At 34.3% G+C, this 22302-nt stretch overlaps 1 protein-coding gene across 1 annotated transcript in view; it reads right to left on the reverse strand.

The window, feature by feature from the left end:
- Window positions 1–18452, reverse strand: part of LOC136030483 (activated Cdc42 kinase-like) — a gene marked incomplete in the record, with an annotated part of 105846 nt that extends 87394 nt beyond the window's left edge. The window contains 3 exon segments of the mRNA XM_065709501.1: window positions 250–447; window positions 3706–3843; window positions 18252–18452. Coding sequence (XP_065565573.1) covers window positions 250–447; window positions 3706–3843; window positions 18252–18344 — 429 coding nt within the window.
- Window positions 18453–22302: the final 3850 nt, after the last annotated feature.

Genomic DNA, 22302 nt, shown 5'->3' on the forward strand with positions numbered 1-22302 from the left:
ATATAGTCATAAAATTTTTCAATTCCCTTGGTACTTTTAATACAGGGTAAATCACAACCTAGCACATTTAGCAAGAGCGGGGGGGGGAGACGTCCTCTACATAATGTCTTAACTTTAACATGTCTTAAATTTGATCCTACATTAATTGCAAACCCAAAAAATTGCCTTTTATTTAGTCAATGAGAGAAACAACGGGAAATAAGCAACATAAAACAGTAGAATTACGTAAGTTACTTAAAAGAAACTTACCCTTTCGCCATCTTCATTGGTCCAAACTCCCTGTTGTACAACACCAAATTCTCCTACGCCAAGCTCTTTGTTTACAACTATTGCCTCGGCAGGTATGATATGTTTTGAAGGAACACGAACATGGTGAGAACCTCCACTCTCTGACTCGGGATATGAATTAGGAAATGAAATTTGGTCCTCTTTCTTGTGCTTTATTATCTTGAAGAAACAAAAATCACTATATTATCTTGAAAAAAATCATTTATTATCTTGAAAAAAAAATAACCATATCACAATCTATTGTATGTATTATATAATCCTCTTGTGTAACAAGAATATATTATTTCAAATGAATTGAGATAATATTTTGTCAATTGCAACAAATAATGAAGAGAAGTTTAATTTGTTTTACCATATTATTCAAATTGAATTACAAAAGCATAGTCAAAGGAAAAATGGACAGCATAAGACAAATTCAAAGAAGGCATGGTTAACAGCAGACCTTCTAAAGTCGACGCGTATTAGAGACCAACTTTACAATATGATAATTACCACAATGCTCTGAATCGATTATTAAGAAAAGCAAAAAGGAAATTTTACTCGACGGAAGTTTAAGGAAGTATCGGGATGTCCGACAAAAACATGGCGCATGATTAAGAAAGTAATTCAGCAGCCAGCGAAAACCATCCTACTTGACATTGTAAACCAAGAAGGGGAAATGCCAAACAGGGCTGGTGGTGTCTCGGAGATATTCGGAAAACTTCTCAGCGGTAGGAAAGCGTGTTACTGAAGGAATCTATCCGATGTTGCATGATCCAAGTATTTCTGATTAATTTTTAATCCGAGGTTTCAATGTATTTAGAACCTGTATCATTAAGTGAGATCAAGAAGAGCATCGACGAAATGAAAAGCGATGCCTCTGGCAGTGATGAACAAGTCATTGAATGGTTAAATTTATTCTGCCACTAATCCAGAACCCAATTTTGTCATTAAAAGAGGGTTTCTTCTCGTCATGTTTTAGAATAGCTCGTGTGATTCCTGTTAATAAGGGTGATTAGACAAATATTTTAGTAAAATATAGGCCAATTTCTATTCTTCTTGTGCTATCACAGACTTTACAGAAGTGCTTTTCTGCTCGTCTTTATGCATACTTAGGCCGTCATAACGTGTTAAATTCTACCCAATTCGGTTTTCAGCATGGTTTCACAGCAGAAAAAGCTGTTGCCTATTTAAGTAGCGTAGTCAATCAGGCACTGGATGAAGGATACAGGGTTTTAGCCATATTTTCAGATATAATACACTAGATCATGATCTACTGCTTCTAAACTGAGTTTCATGGCATAAGAGGTCCTGGCCTTATTTTCGACGGGTAATCTTAGCAGGACGGCTACAGTATATTCAGATTGATTCAAACCGTTCATCAAGTTTTCCTATTACATATTGAATTCCAAAAGGCTATGTTCTTGGACCGCTATTATTCTTAACTTTTGTAAATGACCTAAGTTAAACTATGTCAAATATTATAAACAATTTCAGTAAATTATTCCATGATTCACAAGAAGTGGCAGTACCGATGATTGCTGACGACGATGTTTGCAAGAACTGAGAAAAGAGTACTTGAATTAAGCAAACGATCGTTAGACACAGTTTCAACTTGTATGCGTGCAAACAAACTACAAGTTGACCCGAGTAAGAGTAATTTTATACTCTCGAGAATAGCTATATATTATACGTGGATTTCTCAATTAAAATATTGTTATGGTGAGATTGAAAGGAAGTCTTGCGTCAAGTAGTTAGGTATCACACTAGACAAAACTTTGTCGTTTAGGAAACATAATGGGAACATGTCAGCAATTTTATCACAGAACATCAGAATACTTTGAAAACTCACACACTTTTTCCCACATCGATTTTAAGGTTGTTGTAATTCTCTATAATACATCCATACATTTTATATTGTTCTTGGGTATGGTTAGGGACGTTTCCGTCAGTAGCGAATCCAATTCAGCTCTCCAAAATAATGCGGTCCGTTTGCTCTGAAATATATCTGACACTGATTCTGTGAGGTTGGAGTATGAAAGACTAAAAATTTTGCCAACTGCTGGCTTACAAGATTTTATCGCCTGTTATTTATGTTTAAGTACAATAATTCATCTTTATGCTTCTCAGGCATTAAAGTTATCCTTTATTTATTAAGGAATAAAATTATAGAATAGTGAAGTTAAGGAAGAAATGAATTCTAAATTATGGGTTTTAACTTATATATATGTATATATATATATATATATATATATATATATATACATATATATATATATATATATATATATATATATATATATATATATATATATATATATATATATATATATATAATGCATAGTTATTTTTTTAAGCTTTATCCTTAATATTGACCTTAACTATATCGTAATCACTATAATCGCAATATATGGATTAGGTAACATCATACCTTAGACAAAAGTGCGCATTTTGAACTTTTTTCGATAACGAGTTGAAAAAAAGAAACAATTCCTTCACTAGGGTTTTATAAATTCGTCATTCCTAAAGAGGTTTCTGCTTACTTACTTCACAAGAGATAGGGGAGACCTCAAACAAACTTAACAAAAGTTGTTTAGTGCCTGTGTATTAACAGTTTTAAACACTATTAGCTATAACTAAAATAGTTTTATTCGCTGAATGTGAAGCAAAACCCAATGTTCTGCTACGTACTTCATTTTTTTTGTTTCTTCTATAATTCACCCCCCTCCAAAAAAAAAACAGCAATTTTTTTGAAAAGCTTAAAAACTTTATTATTAATCACCTGCCAAAGCGATGGACAAAATGACGTCATACCCAGAAGGAATTGCGCATTTTGCACCACCTTTGATAATCAGTTAGAAAGCAAAACAATTTTTTTTAAACATGTTCATAAGTTTGTCTCATATAAAACGTTTATGCTCATTTACTTCACAGGAGGAAGAAGAAATCTGCAACAAATATAACAAAAAGTATTTCGGTAAAAATTACTAATTTAAACGATATTAACTAAGTTAAAATAGTTTTATCCACTCTATACTGAAGTGAGTCTTATAGTATAACTTTGTTTGCCAATTGAGCCCGAATTCTGACTATAACCCATTTTAAATATTTTGTTTTATGTGTTTTCATTTCTTTTTATTTTATTGAAAAAAAAAACAACTCCTATTCCTTGATTGATCCAAAGGCCATATACTAAAAAGAATGTTAACAGTTGAAAAACTTTCTTTTTAGCTTTTTAATCCAAAATTCCTGTTTCCATTGGAAAGACAATACCCATCTTTGTGTCCAGATTTGCTAGCAACTCATGCATTTAGACTTTCAAAACAGGATGTACCTACTTTGAGAGCAAGAGCATCTTTTAAAGAGGTTTAGTAAAACTAATAACAATGAATGTAAGGAACTAATAAAGGCGACTAGTGACAATAAAGACAAACTTACACTTTTGAACTTTGAGAGGTAGTTTGGTGGACAATGTTTATTGAAAAATTTTTTGAGTCTCCTTATCTCTGGCTTTGAGAATCCCAGCCCAATAAGATCTTCCTCTATAACAAACTTCAATTGGTGAACTGCAGTTACCTGCAACATAAATATTCATAATTAAAGAAATAAACACAGCTAGAAAAATACTGAATATCATCATAGTCAAATAATCATATAAAGTCAAATAATATAGTCAAATAATCAAATAATCATATAAATCATATAAGAAGCCAAATTTAAAAATAGAGAAACTGCTATGAATTAGGATAGCAAGCCAAAAACAAACAAGAACCACAACCGGACTCCTGGTACCAAAGAACTGAAAACATTTTTGGTATCCTTCTTTAGTTAGGCTCAATAAATGATAATATTGGCCGAAGGTATATGCACAGACGAATGCCAAAAATTTATCTTTTCCAGTGCTATTTTACAGTTGTGCTGCAGTCTAGAATACCCCCTACAAACACAAAAAAAAGGTTGCCCAAGTATTAGCCTACAGTGCCTTCAACTTTTGTTGGATATTATTCTTTTTTCAAACGGATAGCATTATTGATGAAAATGTTGTTGTTTTAAAATGCCAATAAAATCAAAATAAAAACATTTTTTGTCCCCTGCCCACAACCCATCTCAGGTCTGCTCATACCTAAAACCTTGAGTTGTCTAAGATTTCGATTTTTGAGTTTCAACATTACAAAGTTTTTAGGGCAGTAACATATTTTCATCATTTCAACATATTTTCATATAAGAAGGATAGCAAGGAACTGAAAACATTAGAACTGAAACTGAAACCAAACTGAAACTGAAAATGAAACTGAAACTGAAACCTCGTACCAAAGAACTGAAAACATTTTTGGTATCCTTCTTTAGTCATGCTCAATAAATGATAATATTGGCCGAAGGCATATGCACAGACGAATGCCAAAAATTTACCTTTTCCAGTGCTATTTTACAGTTGTGCTGCAGTCTAAAATACCCCCTACAAACACAAAAAAATGGTAGCCCAAGTATTTGCCTACAGTGCCTTCATCTTTTGTTAGATATTATTCTTTTTTCAAACGGATAGCATTATTGATGAAAATGTTGTTGTTTTAAAATGCCAATAAAATCAAAATAAAAACATTTTTTGTCCCCTGCCCACAACCCATCTCAGGTCTGCTCATACCCAAAACCTTGAATTGTCTAAGATTTCAATTTTTGAGTTTCAACATTACAAAGTTTTTAGGGCAGTAACATATTTTCATCATATCAACATATTTTCATCATATGGCAACATATCAATGTTGCCATATTGAACCTTGAAAACAAATAAGCAAAACTTATTCGCTAAACTTGACAGCATTTTCTATCAGTAAAACTTCAAACACTAAAAATCTATTGATTCCAAAGATAACTACATCTTCAAAGACTTCAAATTATGAAACTATCCTAACTACTATTGAAACATAGGTGTTGACAAAATATAGGAGAAAACTATAATTTTTTATTAAAGAAAGGCTCAAAAACTCAAGATTCCCAACACATTTGAGCTTTTTACATAATTATACAGGACAAGCTAAGATAAAATACATTGAAAACTTCCCAAAAGTCCACTCTGATCCCTGTGCTTGCATAAGAAACTCATAATAAACCAACATTACACTAGGAGGGGCATGGATCTCGGCCGACTTCTGGGAAATGATCGATAAGTGTCGATTGTACTAGGGCTATGCAAAATTCTAAAAATCTGTAAACGTTTTTTTTTTCTTTCTTTTTTTAATTTGGCCAATATGGTTCTGGTGCATTCCCTCCAAACAGGAAAGACATCTGATAAAACACTGAGTATTCCCAAGTCAAGCTTTTATTCTTAACTTAACCTTGACTTTATTTCCAAGATTTTTTTTTTTATTTTGTCACCAAAAATGATGTATGCAGAACCTGTAAAGCACCCTAATGCTCAAAGCTCAGCTTAATGTTTCAAAAAGCTAAACTTTTTAAGCTATTTAGTGTGGTATCTTTTTTTAAGTTGGCATTCCGCTGCAATGGTACTTTAAAGGCTATTAAGAGGCTTTGGTACTAAGGAGTATACGTGTCTTTCCTCAATGGTGCCAATTAGGAGAGGGGCCTGCCGACCCCCCCAAGATTTTGAAAAATACCTTTTTGGGGATATTTTCATTTCAATCTTTTGACGACAAAAAAACAGAATCTTACTCTCCCCCTCCTAGATACTGAAAAATGCATTTTTGCCTGCTCCCCTTAAGTTTTCACGACTTGACACAACTGTACTTTCCATTGCTCCTATTTTGCTGACTGAATATACCAACTGGCATATTCAGGTATATAGACTTGGTATATGACTTGGTATTTTTTGACTGAAAATCCAGGAAAACAGTAGGAAATAAAATTTGGAAAGAGCAATGAATGGGGAAGAACAGCATTTGGAGAGTGCACTGATTCTCTTTTGTAGTTTCCATAATTTTGTTACTGAAGTATTAAATTTTCATCATATTTTGGTATATTTTATCATGATTAACCTAACTTCACTTCTTGAGTGTGGTTGAAATATCATAAAAGTAGTGCTGCATATTATAAAATAAAAATCTCATCCCTTTTAGTCTTCAGTTTAGTATCAAACAGTTCATGGTAATGAACGGTAATAAGTTAATGGTAAAGTAAGGAGCAACCCGGCTCAATAGTAACCGAAACTCTAAAAAAAGGAATTTTGATACCAGTAGTTACATCAAAAGAATCGAATTTTATTGCTGATTTTAAATATATAAGTTTCATCATGATGAGTTATACCCGTCATAAGTTACGAGCCTGAGAAAATTTGCCTCATTTTAGAAAATTTTTCCCAGGGGTGATCGTATCGACCCAATGGTCCTAGAATGTCGCGAGAGGGCTAATTCTAATGGAAATTAAAAGTTCTAGTGCCCTTTTTAAGTTACCAAAAAAATTAGAGGGCCCCTAGGCCCCCTTCCACGCTCATTTTTTCCCCAAAGTCACTGGATCAAAATTCTAAGATAGCCATTTTATTCACCATAGTCGAAAAACCTAATAACTATGTCTTTAGGGACGACTTACTCCCCTGCAGTCCCCATGGGAGGGGCTGCAAGTTACAAACTTTGACCTTTGTTTACATATAGTAATGGTTACTGGGAGGTGTACAGACGTTTTCAGGGGATTTTTTTGGTTTAGAGGGGAGAGTTGAGGGGGGGGGTCCGTGGGAGGATATTTCCATGGAGATGATTCTCATGGGGGAAGAGAATTTCAATGAAGGGGAGCAGGATTTTCTAACATTATTTGAAAAGACAATGAAAAAATAAATATGAAAAGTTTTTTCTACTGAAAGTAAGGAGCAGCATTAAAACTTAAAACGAACAAAAATTATTACGCATATGAGGGTTTACCTCCTCGTTATACCTCACTCTTTACGCTAAAGTATTTTTAGTAGTTTCAACTATTTATTCAACGGCTTTTGTGATTCTGGGGTCTTTCTTAAAGAATTGGGACAAAATTTAAGCTTTAGTGTAAAGAGCAAGGTATCGACGAGGGTTGAACCCCCTCATATACGCAATAAAAACATACGAATATAGAAGTTCGTTACGAAAGTTAATTCGTAAGTTACGTATATATTTTACCAGTGAAATCGTTTGTAAAAATTTAAAAGTTCTAGTTGCTTTTTTAAGTAATCGAAAAATTTGAGAGCAACTAGGCCTCCTCCCTCGCTCATTTTTTCTCAAAATATTCCGATTAATTGCAATTAATAAATATGCAAATTTCGTTCTAATTATTTTTATGTGTGGAGAGCCAAGATCAATACATGCATTAATTCAAAAACGTCCAGAAATTAAATAAAAAAACAAGTTTTTTTTTAAATGAAAGTAAGGAGCAACATTAAAACTTTAAACAAACAGAAATTACTAGGGCTTTTCCTCCTTAACGCCCCACTCTTTACGCTAAAGTTTCTTACTGTTTTAAAAATAGAGTTAAGAGAAAGAGTCAAACTTTAGCGTAAAGGGCGGTGCGTTGAGGAGGAAAAGCCCCTGTCATATACGGAGTAATTTCTGTTTGTTTTAAGTTTTAATGTTGCTCCTTACTTTCATTTAAAAAAAACTTATTTTTATGGCACTTAGTATTAACCAAGTGACATATAGCAATCGCAAATTCTGTCAGTCTGTCTGTCTGTTGGTCCCGGTTTGGTACTTTAGGCACTTCCAGATAAGCTAGGACGATGAAATTTGGCGGGCGTATCAGGGACCGGACCAGATTAAATTAGGAATAGTCATTCTCCCGATTTGACCATCTGGGGGGGGGGGGTGGGGTTGCCGGTTAATTTGGAAAAATAGAAATAATGAAATATTTTTAACTTACGAACGGTTGATCAGATCTTAATGAAATTTGATGTTTGGAAGGATATCGTGCCTCAGAGCTCTTATTTTAAATCCCAACCGGATCTGATGACAATGGAGGGGGAGTTGGGAGGGGAAACCTAAAGTCTCGGAAAACACTTAGAGCGGAGGGATCGGGATGAAACTTGGTGAGAAAAATAAGCACAAGTCCTAGATACATGATTGACATAACCGGAACGGATCCGCTCACTTTGGAGTAGTTGGGGGGGGGGGGGTTAATTCTGAAAAATTAGAAAAAATGAGGAATTTTTAACTTACGAACGGGTGAACGGACCTCAACGAAATTTGATATTTAGATCGATATCGTGACTCAAAGCTCTTATTTTATTCCCGACCGGATATGGTGACATTGGGGGGAGTTTCGGGGGGAACCTAAAATCATGGGAAACGCTTAGAGTGGAGGGATCGGGATGAAACTTGGTGGGAAAAATAAGCAGAAGTCTTAGATACGTGATTGACATAATTGGAACGGATCCGATCTATTGGGGGGGGGGGGGGGTATTCTGGAAAATTAGAAAAAATGACGTATTTTTAACTTACGAAGGAGTGATCGGATCTTCATGAAACTTCATAATTAGAAGGACCTCGTAACTCAAATCTCATATCTCAGCCGGATCCAGCGTCATTGGGGAGGCAGTTGGGGGGGGGATCTTGGAAAATACTTAAAGGAAGAGATCAGGATGAAACTGGGTGGGAAGAATAAAAACAAGTCTAAGATACGTGGCTGACATAACCGGATCGGATCCACTCTCTTTGGTGGAGTTGGTGGTGGGGGTAATTCGGGAAAATGAGGTATTTGTAGCTTACGAACGGATGACCAGATCTTAATGAAATTTGATATTTAGAAGGATCTTGTGCTTTAAAGCTCTTATTTTAAACTCCGACCAGATCCTTTGACATTGGGGGGAGTTGAAGGGGGAAACCGGAATTCTTAGAAAACGTGAAAATTGGGGTATTTTTATCTTACGAATAGGTGATCAGATCTTAATGAAACTTGATATATAGAAGGATTCTATGTCTCAGATGCTCCATTTTTGACTCGAATTGGATCTGGGGACATAGGTGGTTGGAGGAGGGAAACAGAAATCTTGAAAAACGCTTATAGTGGAGAGATCGAGATGAAACTTGATGGGAAGAATAAGCACAAATTCTAAATCCGTGATTGACATAATTGGAACGGATCCGTTCTCTTTGGAGGAGCTGGGGAGTGTTAATTTGGAAGAATTAGAAAAATTGAGGTATTTTTAACTTAAGAACGGGTGACCGGATCTTAATGAAATTTGATACTTAGAAGGAATTCATGTCTCAGAGCTCTTATTTCAAATCCCGACCAGATCCGTTGACATTGGGGGGAGTTGGAGGGGGAAATCAGAAATCTTGGAAAACACTTAGAGTGGAGGAATCGGGATGAAGCTTGGTGGATAGAATAAGCAAATGTCGTAGATACGTGATTGCCGTAACTGTACTGGATTCGCTCACTTTGGGGGAGTTGGGGGGAGGAGTTCTGTGCTCTGGAGAGTTTGATGCTTCTGGACGTGCTAAGATGATGAAAGTCGGTAGGCGTGTCAGGGAGCTGCACAAATTGACTTGATAAAGTCGTTTTCCCAGTTTCAACCATCTGGGGGGCTAAAGGGAGAGGGAAAATTAGAAAAAATGAGTTATTTATAACTTACGAGTGGGTGATCGGATCTTAATGAATTTTGATATTTAGAAGGACATCGTGACTCAGAGGTCTTATTTTAAATCCCAACCGGCATTAAGCCTCTGATTTTCCTTTTAAATCAATCTATTGGTTCTTAGAATTTTGTTAGAGATCATACCATATGAGCTCTTGGCTCTTAGCTCTTCTTGCCTCGTCACAAGTGCCATATGAGCTCTTAGCTCTTGTTTTATTTAATATAACAAAGGACTATATTTTAAATCAAAATCAAGTAGTTGTTGGCGTTAAGCCATGGCTAATTGTAGAAAAACCAGTTATAGAAAAATTGAACTGCGTATTTAGGATATCTTTTGGCAATAAAATCTCTGTGTTATTCAAGAACTTCTTACATAAAGCTGAATTAGACAGGGGGATAATGCTAGGAATTAGCAAAAAGTATTCAATTCCTATCATTTTGAAAAACCTTGATTTCCCAATCCTGATTCAATTCCAGCAGGGGAAGATGGTACTACTGCAAAACAAGAAGATGTTAAAAAGGCTGATTGCTCAATAGTTTATTCAATAGCTTGAAAAAGTATATTGGATGGGAGCTCTAAGAATTCATGCTTTGTTTGCCTGGATTTGTTGGCAATTTTTATGAAATTGGCTCTTTTAATAAAGTCTCAACATTGTTGTATAAAACCAAATTTCCAGCCTTGTTATACAAGCCCAAGAAAAGTTAGCAGTGATTTTCAACCCTATCCCATCAGCAAGGGTAAAAGAGAGATCAAGGGGCAGTGCCCATCAAGCCAAGAATGTTTTCAGTTCAGTTTTAAGTTTTACTGTAACTCTTTACTTTCATACAAAAAGACTTGTTTTTTAAAGTTTAATTTCTGTTTGTTTTCTAAACGAAAATATTTTTCAAAAATTCTTGGACAGAGGATGCAGAAGAATAATTTAACCAGCCTCCCTCATCAACCTTTATTTGAATATGAATACTTTATATTCTGAATAGTAAACACTATTAAAAGATCATAAAGAAGCAATTATCAATATGAAACAGATTCATCTTTGGCAAATACACAGAGATCCATTTCGAGGAGCAGTGTACTTTTACTAATTTAACAAATATTCAAAACGAACAGAAACTAGTAAACCTAAAAATGACTGAGTCAAGCTCAAAAAAATAAAAAATTAACACAATTAGGGCTGAAAAAAAAACATGCCTTCTCAAGACCAGAACATAATTTGCACTTTACTGAAAAAAGACTATGGATTGTTAGTTTATATATACACATACAGAGAGTTACTTCTTATAGTGTTAATAATTTTTCATTATGTATTTTGTTTTCAGTAAAGTTTAAGTTATGTTCTGGTCTTGAGAAGGCATGGGGTTTGTCAGCCCTACTCATGTTGATTTCTACTTCTTTTGAGCTTGAATTAGTCAATTATTTCAATTATGTTTGTTTTGAGTCAAGTCGTATTTTCACTGTGTATAGAAGGATCTGTTGTAAACCAAAACTTCAAAATGGGGTCATTCAACTAGAACTTGATGGGCTAGTACCCTTTTAATAGTCAAAACTTATCAAAGGGCAACCAGCCCCTCTCCCTATGCCCTTCATTTCCTCAAACATATGCACTCAAAATTTTGAGATTAATCATTTAGTTCAATGTAGTTGAAAGGTCCAGAAATTGTGTCTTTGAGGATGACAACCACCACAGCCCTCTTGACAAGGGTTGTAAGCTATGCCCTAAGGGCATATCAGATTTTTGCAGACAAGGTGGCCCTATAAACTCCAGAGGGGACTCATTCGCTTGGCAATCAGAAGTTATAGTGTCCTTTTTAAGAGTCTAAGTGATTGGAGGCAGATACCCTGACCACAAGTCATGTTTTCCTGAAATGTATTGGGATATCAGTTTATTCAAAAAAAAAATCCTTGCAAAATAGTGCAGCCTAAGTAAAGAGCAATGTGGGCAGAATGTATTTTTTTCTTAAACCAGGGTGCTTTGTATAGAAATTGTCATAGAAACTTCAAAAGGGGTTCTTTCGATTGGAAATTGAAAGTTCTAATGCCCTTTTTAATAGTCAAAAGTGATTGGAGGGCAACCAGAGACCCTCTCCTCCATGCCCATCATTTCCCTAAGTATATCCAATAAAATATAATTATACCTTCTAGGATGTCACCCCCTCACAGCCCCTAGGACAATGGCTGTAAGTTCAGCAATTCATTCACTGTTTACATATAGTACATATTATTGAGAAAGGTATGCATGTTTGATCTTTACTTTCCAAATAGACAAAGGACACTCAGGTTAGCCTTTTAGAGATTTATCATTGAAAATCTTAAAGGAGCTAATTTGATTCAAAATTAAAATTTCTGGTGCCATTTTAAAGAGTAGAAAAAGATTGGAAGGGAAGCAGCCCTCCTCCCAAACCCATTAATTTTCAAAAGACATCCAATCAAAATTTTGAGACAGCCATTTTGTTCAGCATAGTAGAAAAGTTCAGCAGCTATGTCTCTAGGGATATTAAGTACATCACCCCCCAAAAATTATGCAATTGGCCCACTACGCCTTAAAATTAAATAAAAAAGCACTGTGTGTATGGTTGCCAATAAGAAACCTCAACAATATATCAAGAATGACTGGGAGTATTGAGTTGGAACTTTTAGGGCCACTAACATCACTACTTCTAATCTTACAATTTAAATGAATCAAAAGAGCATAAGGGTATCCAGGTTGTCAAAGAGCATAGATAGAATTTTAAAAAGGGCAAAAGAACGTCTGATTACCAATCCAATGAGTCCCCTCCAAAGTTTATAGGACCACCCTTTCTATGAAACCCTCAAATGGCCCCAGGGCATAACTTACAATCCTTGCCCTGAGGGCTGTCAGGGGGTTGTCATCATCAAAGACACAATTTCTGGACCTTTCAACTACATTGAACTAAATGACTAATCTCAAAATTTTGACTGGAAGAGTTTGGGGAAATGATGGGCAGGGAGGGATAGTAGCTTCTAAATTACTTCTGACTATTAAAAAGAGCACTAGTCCTTCCTATTTCCAACTGAATGACCCCTTTTTGAAGTTCCTATGACAACTCCTTCTATATTAAGTTCAAATGCAACTTGTGGAGGGGGTGGGTATCTACTCTCCAATCACTTTGACTCTTAAAAAGGGTACTAGTGCTTCTGGCTATCCAATGAGTCAATCCCAATTTTAAAGGACCCCCCTTTCTATAAAACCTTTATAGGCTCCAAGAGCATAATTTACAACCCTTGTCCTGAGGGCTGTAGGGGGAGGGTGTCATCCTTACAGACATAATTTTTGGACCATTCAATTATGCTGAACAACATGGTGATTTCAAAATTTTTATTGGATGTGTTTGGGGAAATGATGGGCAGGGGGGTGCCCTCTAACCACCACTTGCGACCACTGAAAAGGGCATCAGCCCTTTCAATTTACAATCTAATGAACTCTTTTTGAAGTTTCTACAACAACTCCTTCTGTACAAAGTGCCCTGGTCTAGAAAAAATAATACATTGTCCCCACATTACTCTTTACTTGGGCAGTGATGTTGTCCTGCCTGTGATACTGCAGACCCTTTTAAAAACCTGGATGCAAACAGTATCATATGATTAAGTCTAACATTGGCCTTAACAATCCCTGAAAGTTTCAACTTAATGCCCTGAGCTCTATTTGAGATATTGCAGAAATGGTCTTTTAAAGACCTAAATGCAAATAGTATTTTTTTATTTAATTCAGCATACCCCTTAATATGAACTAAAAGTTTTAACTTTATAGATAGCTAATTTTATTGTCTAGTTGAAAAACAGTACAAGACCATAAATGGAGAATATAAATAGAGACAGAAAAGACTACAAAAAAAAAAACAAAAAAAAACAGGAATGAACAAAAACTTGGACACTACATACATACACCCAGATACTTAAGGACAAATCACAATTGTAATTCTACTTGTCTTGACTGACTTTAAGAATTCTGCCCAATGCTTAGTTAGAGCTGCACCTCTGAACTGCTGACACCTATGTATTCTTTGCCCACAGCTGTAAATTATGCACAAATTTTGCATGTTTATAAAAATCTGAATGCATCTGTCTTTTATCACTTTCAGAAAAAATTCCAATATAGCAAAATGTAGAATAACCAAAGCATTGTATAACTAGTCTCAAATCGATTGGTTTCTTTTTTTATTGATGAAAGAGCAGCATAAGACTTTTTGCCAAAATAACTTATCTGTAGGGTATACATAAAAACCACACTCAACCAAATAGGCATAACATTAATAGAATATTATGGTACTATAGCATTAAGATCACCAAATATAACAACAAAACCCCTTGAATTTTCTACTCTTCTAAAAATACAACAACTTCATTTTTACTAGGATTATTCATTAAACCAATCCATTTATATGCTCTGCTAAGCATATACAAATTGTCTTTGATTGAAGAAAGATGCTATTATTATGCAAAAGTGATGAATAAATAGCCCCCTGTTGAATCCTTTTCCTCACTGGTACTAATTAATGTAGGATAATTGGTCTACCACTAGAAGGTGTTTTAACTTGGACAGGAAGTTGCCATGTTTATGTAGAACAAGTAAGAGTTGAGCAAGTATTCCTGAGTCAAATGAACATCATGATCTGCCAAGAAAATCCACTTATTCAGCTCATTAGCTTTTATGAGCATATTATCAAGAATACAATGGACACAACCAATACCTTTTTAAAACCAAATTGGTGATCAAGTGTGCAATATTTACTTGTAATATAATCAACAACTAGCATTTCAATTGGTTTACACAGGTCAGGTGAAATAGTTATAGGATTGTAAGACAAACAATCTGCTGAGTTTTTCCATTTTTTTATCACAGGAGTAACAAAGTCAATAAAGAAAATATTAGATACAAAAACAGCATTAAAAATAATCTGACACAAAGGTTCAAGATAACACAAAATATTAAAAATATTATTACTTCCATGGGTAAGGTACAAACCATGAAGTCCACCAAGACCACACAATTGTTGTTTCTTTAGCTTATACATGGCAACAGTAAGATTTTTGCTAGTCATTAAATAACCAACATCAAGACCAGGTAACTTCAGATCTTTGTCTAGTTTTGTTTTTTTCTTGCAGAAAACTCAGCAGTAAAATGGGATATCTATTCCCTCTTAGGAATCATATATTCAGAACCACTAAAATTTCCCTAAAGCTTAAGAAATCTCCAAATAACATTGGATTATTAGTCACTAATTGACTTCATATTTATAGTAAGTTTGAAACCAAAATCATAAGCCTTTTTATATAAAAAAAAAAAACAAAATTTTTAAGTGGTTATTACATTTGGAAAGAGCATAAAAAGGCATCAAGTAGCATGTTCACTTGTTTTGTAAGTCATTAATATGGAATATTGGTAAAAATACTAGTTGAGTGACTTCTTGGTATCTAAGAAAGGGGTTAGGTTAGGAAAATGAAACTTTCAAGGATGGGTTTACAGGCTAAAGTATATCCTAGGAAGGTATTTTAAAATATCCACCTACACTCCTTCTCCCTCTAGAGAGCCCTGAAATTCACCTACATGACATGTCTATGTCTATTGAAATTTTGACAAAACAGCAGTTTACCTTAATTTCCAGTTACCAGTTGCTTTTTCTCTGCCTTTAGTTCTGAAAATGCAATTCCTGTTATTTGAGTAGAATTTTGAGCCATATCAATGTTTTTTTTTCAAAATTTAGGAAATTATTATTAGTATTAATTTATTACCCATCAATAACAGAAAAGATGGAGTATATAAAAGATAAAGAAAGAAAAGCGCAAAAATTTAAATACACTTCCACTAAAAACATTATAAAATAACACTAGTCCAGGGGTGGTTGGCTCTTAAAACATTGGTACTGAATTTGGAGATTTTTCTCTCTATGGCCATGGAAGGGTTGGTGACCTTATATTTCCTGGAGATGTCACCATTGCTGTGCCACAAAGGGAGATGCAGGAGAAACTTAGCATATCTGTTATTTGAGTAGAATTTTGAGCCATATCAATGTTTTTTTTTTCAAAATTTAGGAAATTATTATTATTATTAATTTATTACCCATCAAAAACAGAAAAGATGGAGTATTTAAAAGATAAAGAAAGAAAAGCGCAAAAATTTAAATATACTTCCACTACAAACATTATAAAATAACACTAGTCCAGGGGTGGTTGGCTCTTAAAACATTGGTACTGAATTTGGAGATTCTTCTCTCTATGGCCATGGAAGGGTTGGTGACCTTATATTTCCTGGAGATGTCACCATTGCTGTGCCACAAAGGGAGATGCAGGAGAAACTTAGCATATCTGTAAAATGCATTGCAAATGGCTTTCTTTTTGGTAGCTGTGAATATTTTCCAGAAGGGAACCAGAGCAAGCAGATGGGGGGTAATAAAAGCATTGTATAGCTGGGCAAGGAGAGGATGGTTGAAACAATACTTATTGGCAACAAGTAATCCATAAGACGCTTGTATATGGGAACAGAGGTGGTTTGTCAGTGCTGAGCATGTGTCCTTCAATGTAGAAGAAATAGGAAGGCCAAGATACATTAGGGACTCACAAGGCTTAATCAGAGTGTTGCCAATTTTAACAGAGAGGTTAATTGAAAGCTTATTTTTTGAACCATTGAAGAAAAGAATTACCTTAAATTGCAGCTTGGAGCAATCTAAGGATTTTTCCTTGTAGAAACTCCAGAGTTGATAACACATGACACATAGTTGAATACATACACTTGAATAGTGGTTTGATGTTGCTGATTCGAGTGCTTCCCAGTTGTACTTCTATTCTTTTTTTGACCATTTGTTGTCAAGATGGTTCTTAAAGCTGTCTGTGGTTTGGGCAGCAATGGTATCTGGCAGTAATTTGTTCCAGAGGTTAGCAACACAGTTGGTAAGAAAATGGGCATGTTCCAACTTTGAGGAGAAATGCCTGGATAACTTCAAATTATGTCCCCTTGTACAAGAGTCCTGAGATGCCAGAGGAAGAGCCTTTGAATTAATAAGTTTATGAACCAGAATGGCATCACCCCATCTTCTTCTATAAACCAGAGTTGGGAGTTTCAGCTTGCATAGCCTTGTAGGGTAAGGGAGCTCATGCAGTCTACTCACCATCTTAGTGGCTCTTCTCTGGACATCTTCAAGAATTTTAACATCTTTTTTGAAAAAGGGGGATGCAAAAAGTTCTGTTTTAGATTTGTTGAAGGAAAGTCCAATCTGCTTGTATGCTGCTGCAAGTGAGTCATAATTTTGTTGAAATAAAGATAAAAAATGAGAAACATGAATCTTTAAAACCTTATAGATTAGGACTGAGCAAAGTTCTGAAGCTGAAAACAATTTTGTTGTACTTTATTTAAGCAGAAGATCTATTTTGAAAGGTTTCACTTTTATAATACACATATTTTTAAAGGTCATCAAAGGTCAGGACCCTCTACAGGGAGAAGGAGTAGAGGTGGGTACTTCAAAATACCTTCCCAGGACATACTTTAGCCTTTAAGACTTGTCCCTGAAACTTTCATTTTCCTATCCTAACCCCTTTCCAAGATAGACAAAAGTCAATCAACTAGAATTTTACCTGGTAAAATACTAGTTAATTGACTTCTTGCTATCTTGGAAAGGGTTTAGGTTAGGAAAATAAAACTTTCAGGGACAGGTCTACAGGCTAAAGTATGTCTTGGGAAGGTATTTTAAAGTACCCACCTCTACTCCTTCTCCCTCTAGAGGGTCCTGGAATTTGTCTACATGACAGGTCTATACCTATTGAAATTTTGACAAAACAACATTTTACCTTAATTTTCAGTTACTAGTTGCTTTTTCTCTGCCTTTAGTTCTGAAAATGCAATTCCTGTTATTTGAGTAGAATTTTTGCCATATCAATGTTTTTTTTTCAAAATTTAGGAAATGTATTTCCATATTTTTAAAACTTCATAAAATGGAATTGAGCAAAGCTATAAAGCTGAAAACAATTTTGTTGTACTTCAATAAAGCAGAAGATCTATTTTGCAAGATTTCACTTTTATAACACACATATTTTTAAAGGTCATCAAAGGTCAGGGCCCTCTAGAGGGAGAAGGAGTGGATGTAGTTGCTTCAAAATACCTTCCTGGGACATACTTTAGTCTGTAGATTCATCCCTGAAAGTTTCATTTTCCTAACCTAAACCCTTTCTGAGATAGCAAGAAGTCAATTAACTAGAATTTTACCTTTTATCTTTCAGCCTACTGTTAATTTAGATTGAGAATGAATTTCTAATTCTATAAAATTGTGTAGCCTATTTCTTAGCTATCTCATTAATGAGTTAGTCAGAAAATTACCCTATTTTGAGCCTGAAAAGCTGTACCCCTTCCTTTTCTGAAGTGCTTATAAGGCTTGGAACTCTCATTTAAGCAAATATTGTCCAAAAAACAGCGGATTGTTCACCATATCCTACCTTTAATTCAGACTTCAATGCATTGTAGTACTGCTGAAGCTCTGCTTCAATCAGAAATTCATATAAGCCAATATTTTTATTAGAGGTTGTCATTGTATCATCTGAAGTAATAGCTGTTTGACCACAGGACGCTCAAAAGTCTCAAAATTAAACCAAGGAAAACATTTTTATTTTTAAAACATGATGATGATGATGCAGGACAGCGTTAGTGATGTGAAGGTTCAAGAAGCTTTGCCCTTGATTACTGTAATTTTTGGCTTTTCAATACCAAATTCGACTGTTGATTTTTCTTTAAAAAAAAACACAAATTAAAACCTGTTGCAATTAATTATTTTCTTCTTTGCTTTAAGCTCGATGATACAATATAATCTGTTCTTTAAAAGGTAGTAAAAAATCCCTGGTTTCACCTATCATTATAATCCAATAGTATTTTCAGTTAGTTTCAAAAGTTCTCTGGATGTGAAAAATTTTTTAATTTTTTGTTTAAGGTTCATTTTGATGTTTAAAAAGCGCTCAATAGAATACAATAATTTCGGTTATTTAATAAGCTATTCAAATTAATTCTAAACAATTTAGATAAGCTCTTTTGAACGAAAAGTATATTAAATCTTATATGATTTAAATGACTCAAATCTTATATGATCTTATATGACTTAAAACACCAAAGTTTCAGATTTGCAGAACCTGCTTAGTGGAGTCACACTTTGAAATCATTTATTCTATGCTCCCAAGGCGTCAAAAAAGCTAATAAAGCTGTCCAAAAAGTTAACAAACCGTTTTCCTCGTATTACTTTGTTGATTTTATTGCTGTCAGAAAAAATTGAACTTTATTTAAAATTTTCAAGAAAGTTCGCGAAGTTCAAATAGCAGAATACGTGTGGAAAATTTCATATAAACAACACACAAATTAGTGTCTACAAATATGACAGTGCATAGTTGTTTAAATGTTTTTCTTGGTAAAAGAATAAGGGTTACACAAAAAATGTTTTCATTTATCATGAAAATGAAAAAATGCGTAAAAAGATGGCTTTCTCAGCTCCATGTCTGACTATTTCAGTTACTTTCTGCAAAAAATTACAGTAAAGTAAAAAAGGCGAAATCCTTCTGTGAGTGGGACAAACTTTATGGTTTGCACTTTCATGAAAAACTTTATTGAAACCGTGGGAGCCCTGCATTAGAGTCAGTAGCCATGCTGTTTGGCCAATCCACTTGCTAAGATCTTGTACACTCAATAAGGGGCTACCATCGAATAATATGCTGATTTCAGCCATAATTAGGGGCTATGATCGTAGAGTATGCTGATTTCAACCAAAACAGTGCTCAATCGATTGTTAGAATGTGTTTGTGTTCAGGAAACCTCTCATGGGCCTTCACAATGCCGGATTCTTGACCAAGGACTTGACCAACATTTTACTATTAATTTCCAAATAATTTATTTGTTTTTCCGGTCCAAATTCAAAAAAACATCTTACATGTTTCCACTTACTCAAAAACGTTTTGCAGAATGTCCCCTTCTAAATTTTAATAGTTCTGTCCTCCTAGTTTTGTGTGCTGTAGCATCGAAATCAAAGTTATTTCGCAAAGCAACTGGATCCTTATCTATGTTCTTATGAAAACGAAAAAAAAACTGAGAATTCGGATTTAAGTAAACCAATATCTAGCTAGATTTTTTTTTCCTAACAGCACACGGACTTTTTATTTATACTAAATTTTGGATAGGTATTGGATTTCGAACCTAAAGCTCAGAATTAAATAGCGAATATTTGAAAGAGTGATACTACAATCATATCCTACATCAAAAGTATTAATACTAAAAAATAGTTGATCGACTAGATACCAAAGGGTTTTGAATCTCAAATTCATGCAATAAATGATCCTTCCTTAAATGTCATGAAATGATTAATTCTGTATAACTATCCTTTAAAGACAAGAAAAAACATGACGGCTATAAAAAAAAGGAAAGAAAAAGAAAGATAAAGAAATTCTAGTGAGCCATCAGACCTGAGGGGAGATTCAAGTTGACATGTCTAGCGTTGACAAGTAATTGGCATTGTGAGTCATCATCGTAATTAATAGTAATGGCCCGCCATTACTTGATAAAAATTAGCTAACATCTTCAAAGCTTGAGTGGAATTTGGTGAAACTAATGCTCCTCTGTCTTTGGAAGTAATCTAAGAAAAGTGTATTTCCCTTTTAAGCATCACTTTAGGAAAATTTACACATGTCAAAGTCGGCCTTAAATTTTCTAAAGATGTTAAAAGGATATTTGATAAGGGTAGACCCGAGAGAAAAATGCTATAAAAAAATCGATGCGGAATTTGAAAGCTAGAATATATATATATATATATATATATATATATATATATATATATATTTTAATGTTATGATAACGATTCCAGTGATTATGATTATGATTCCAAGAGTCATTCTTAAATAATAGGAACAAAAATCAAACTTTAGCAAAAAACGAGGTATCAAGGAGGGGCAAACCCCTCATACATGCAATAATCTCTGTTCTCTCAAGTTTTACGGTTGCTCCTTGATTTCAGTAGATTTTTTTTATTTAATCAAACAGTTAGTGGTAACAAACTGTAAGTAAGGAGCGACCCGTTTCAATAGCAACCGAAACTCTAAAAACGACATTTTGATAAAAAGATACATCAAAAGAATTGAATTTTTATGCTGATTTTAAATATATAAGTTCTACCCATCAAAAGTTACAAGCCTGAGAAAAAGTCTTAGTTTCGAAAAAGGGAAAATATCCCTTAAAGGTCACAGAATCTTAATAAAAATTAACCCACCAGATTCAGCACATCAGAGAACCCTACTGTAGGGGTTCCAGGCTTCTATCAGTACAAATGTAGAATGTTGTATTTTTTTTTATAGAATAAAGTTCACGGGTTCGTGTTTATTTTTTTTTCAGGGATGATGGTATTAACCCAGTGGTCCTAGAATATCGTGCGAGGGCTAATTTGAACGAAAATTAAAAGTCCAAGTGCCCTTTTTAAGTGACCAAAAAAATTGGAGGACAGCTAGTTCCCCTTGCACACTCATTATTTTTCTTCTCAAAGTCACCGGATGAAAATTTTGAGACAGCTATTTTGCTCAGCATAATCGAAATGTTTAATAACTATGTCTTTGAGGAAGACTTAATCCCTCACAGTGCCAGGGGGAAGGGTGTGCCCATTGTTTACACATAGTATTGGTTGTTGGTAAGCATACAGAAATTTTCAAGGGGTTTTGTTTCTGGTGGGGAGGGGGCTGGGGGATTGGGTTAAGTAGGAGGATCTTTCCATAGATAAATTTTTCATGTGGGAAGAAAATTCATATGATGGGGTGCTGGATATCCGAGCATAATTTTAAAAAAACGATTAGAAATTAAATTAAAAAAAACAAGCTTTTTTTCATCAGAAAATATAGAGTAAAATTAAAGCTAAAAAAGAACAGAAATTTTTACATATATGAGAGGTTTGTCCCTTCGTCAATACCTCGTTGTTGAAGCTAAAGTATTTTTAGTAATATCAAAAGAGCTATTTATTCTAGCTAAACGGACGTTGTGATTCAATCTGAAATAATTGGAACAAAATTCGAACTTTATCGTAAATAGTGGGGTATTGACGAGGTGGCGAACCCTTTCATATGAAGAAGTTCAACCCCTCGTCAATACTTGGTTCTTTACACTAAATAATTTTGTAATATAATTGCCGATATAAGCAATAATTTGTTTGTGTTATTTTCTGGCCAATCTTCGCATTTAATTTTACTTTAAGCAGCTTCATAACTATGATTTTATGTGATAATAAACCAAAGATATTGTATGTGTTTTGCTTGTGGCTGTTATTAAATATATAAAAAAAAATTCCGATTGAAACTAAGGGATAACATTATAACTTAAAATGAACATAGATTATTACGTATTTCTTTTAGAGATATAGATATTTTCCCACGCTCATTTTTTCTCAAAGTTACCATATCAAAATTTTTAAATGGACATTTTGGTCGGCATAGTCGAAATATCTAATAACTATGTCTTTGAATACAACTTAATCCC

Source organism: Artemia franciscana, chromosome 8 (genome assembly GCF_032884065.1).
Source record: "Artemia franciscana chromosome 8, ASM3288406v1, whole genome shotgun sequence".
Taxonomy (NCBI): Eukaryota; Metazoa; Arthropoda; class Branchiopoda; order Anostraca; family Artemiidae; genus Artemia; species Artemia franciscana.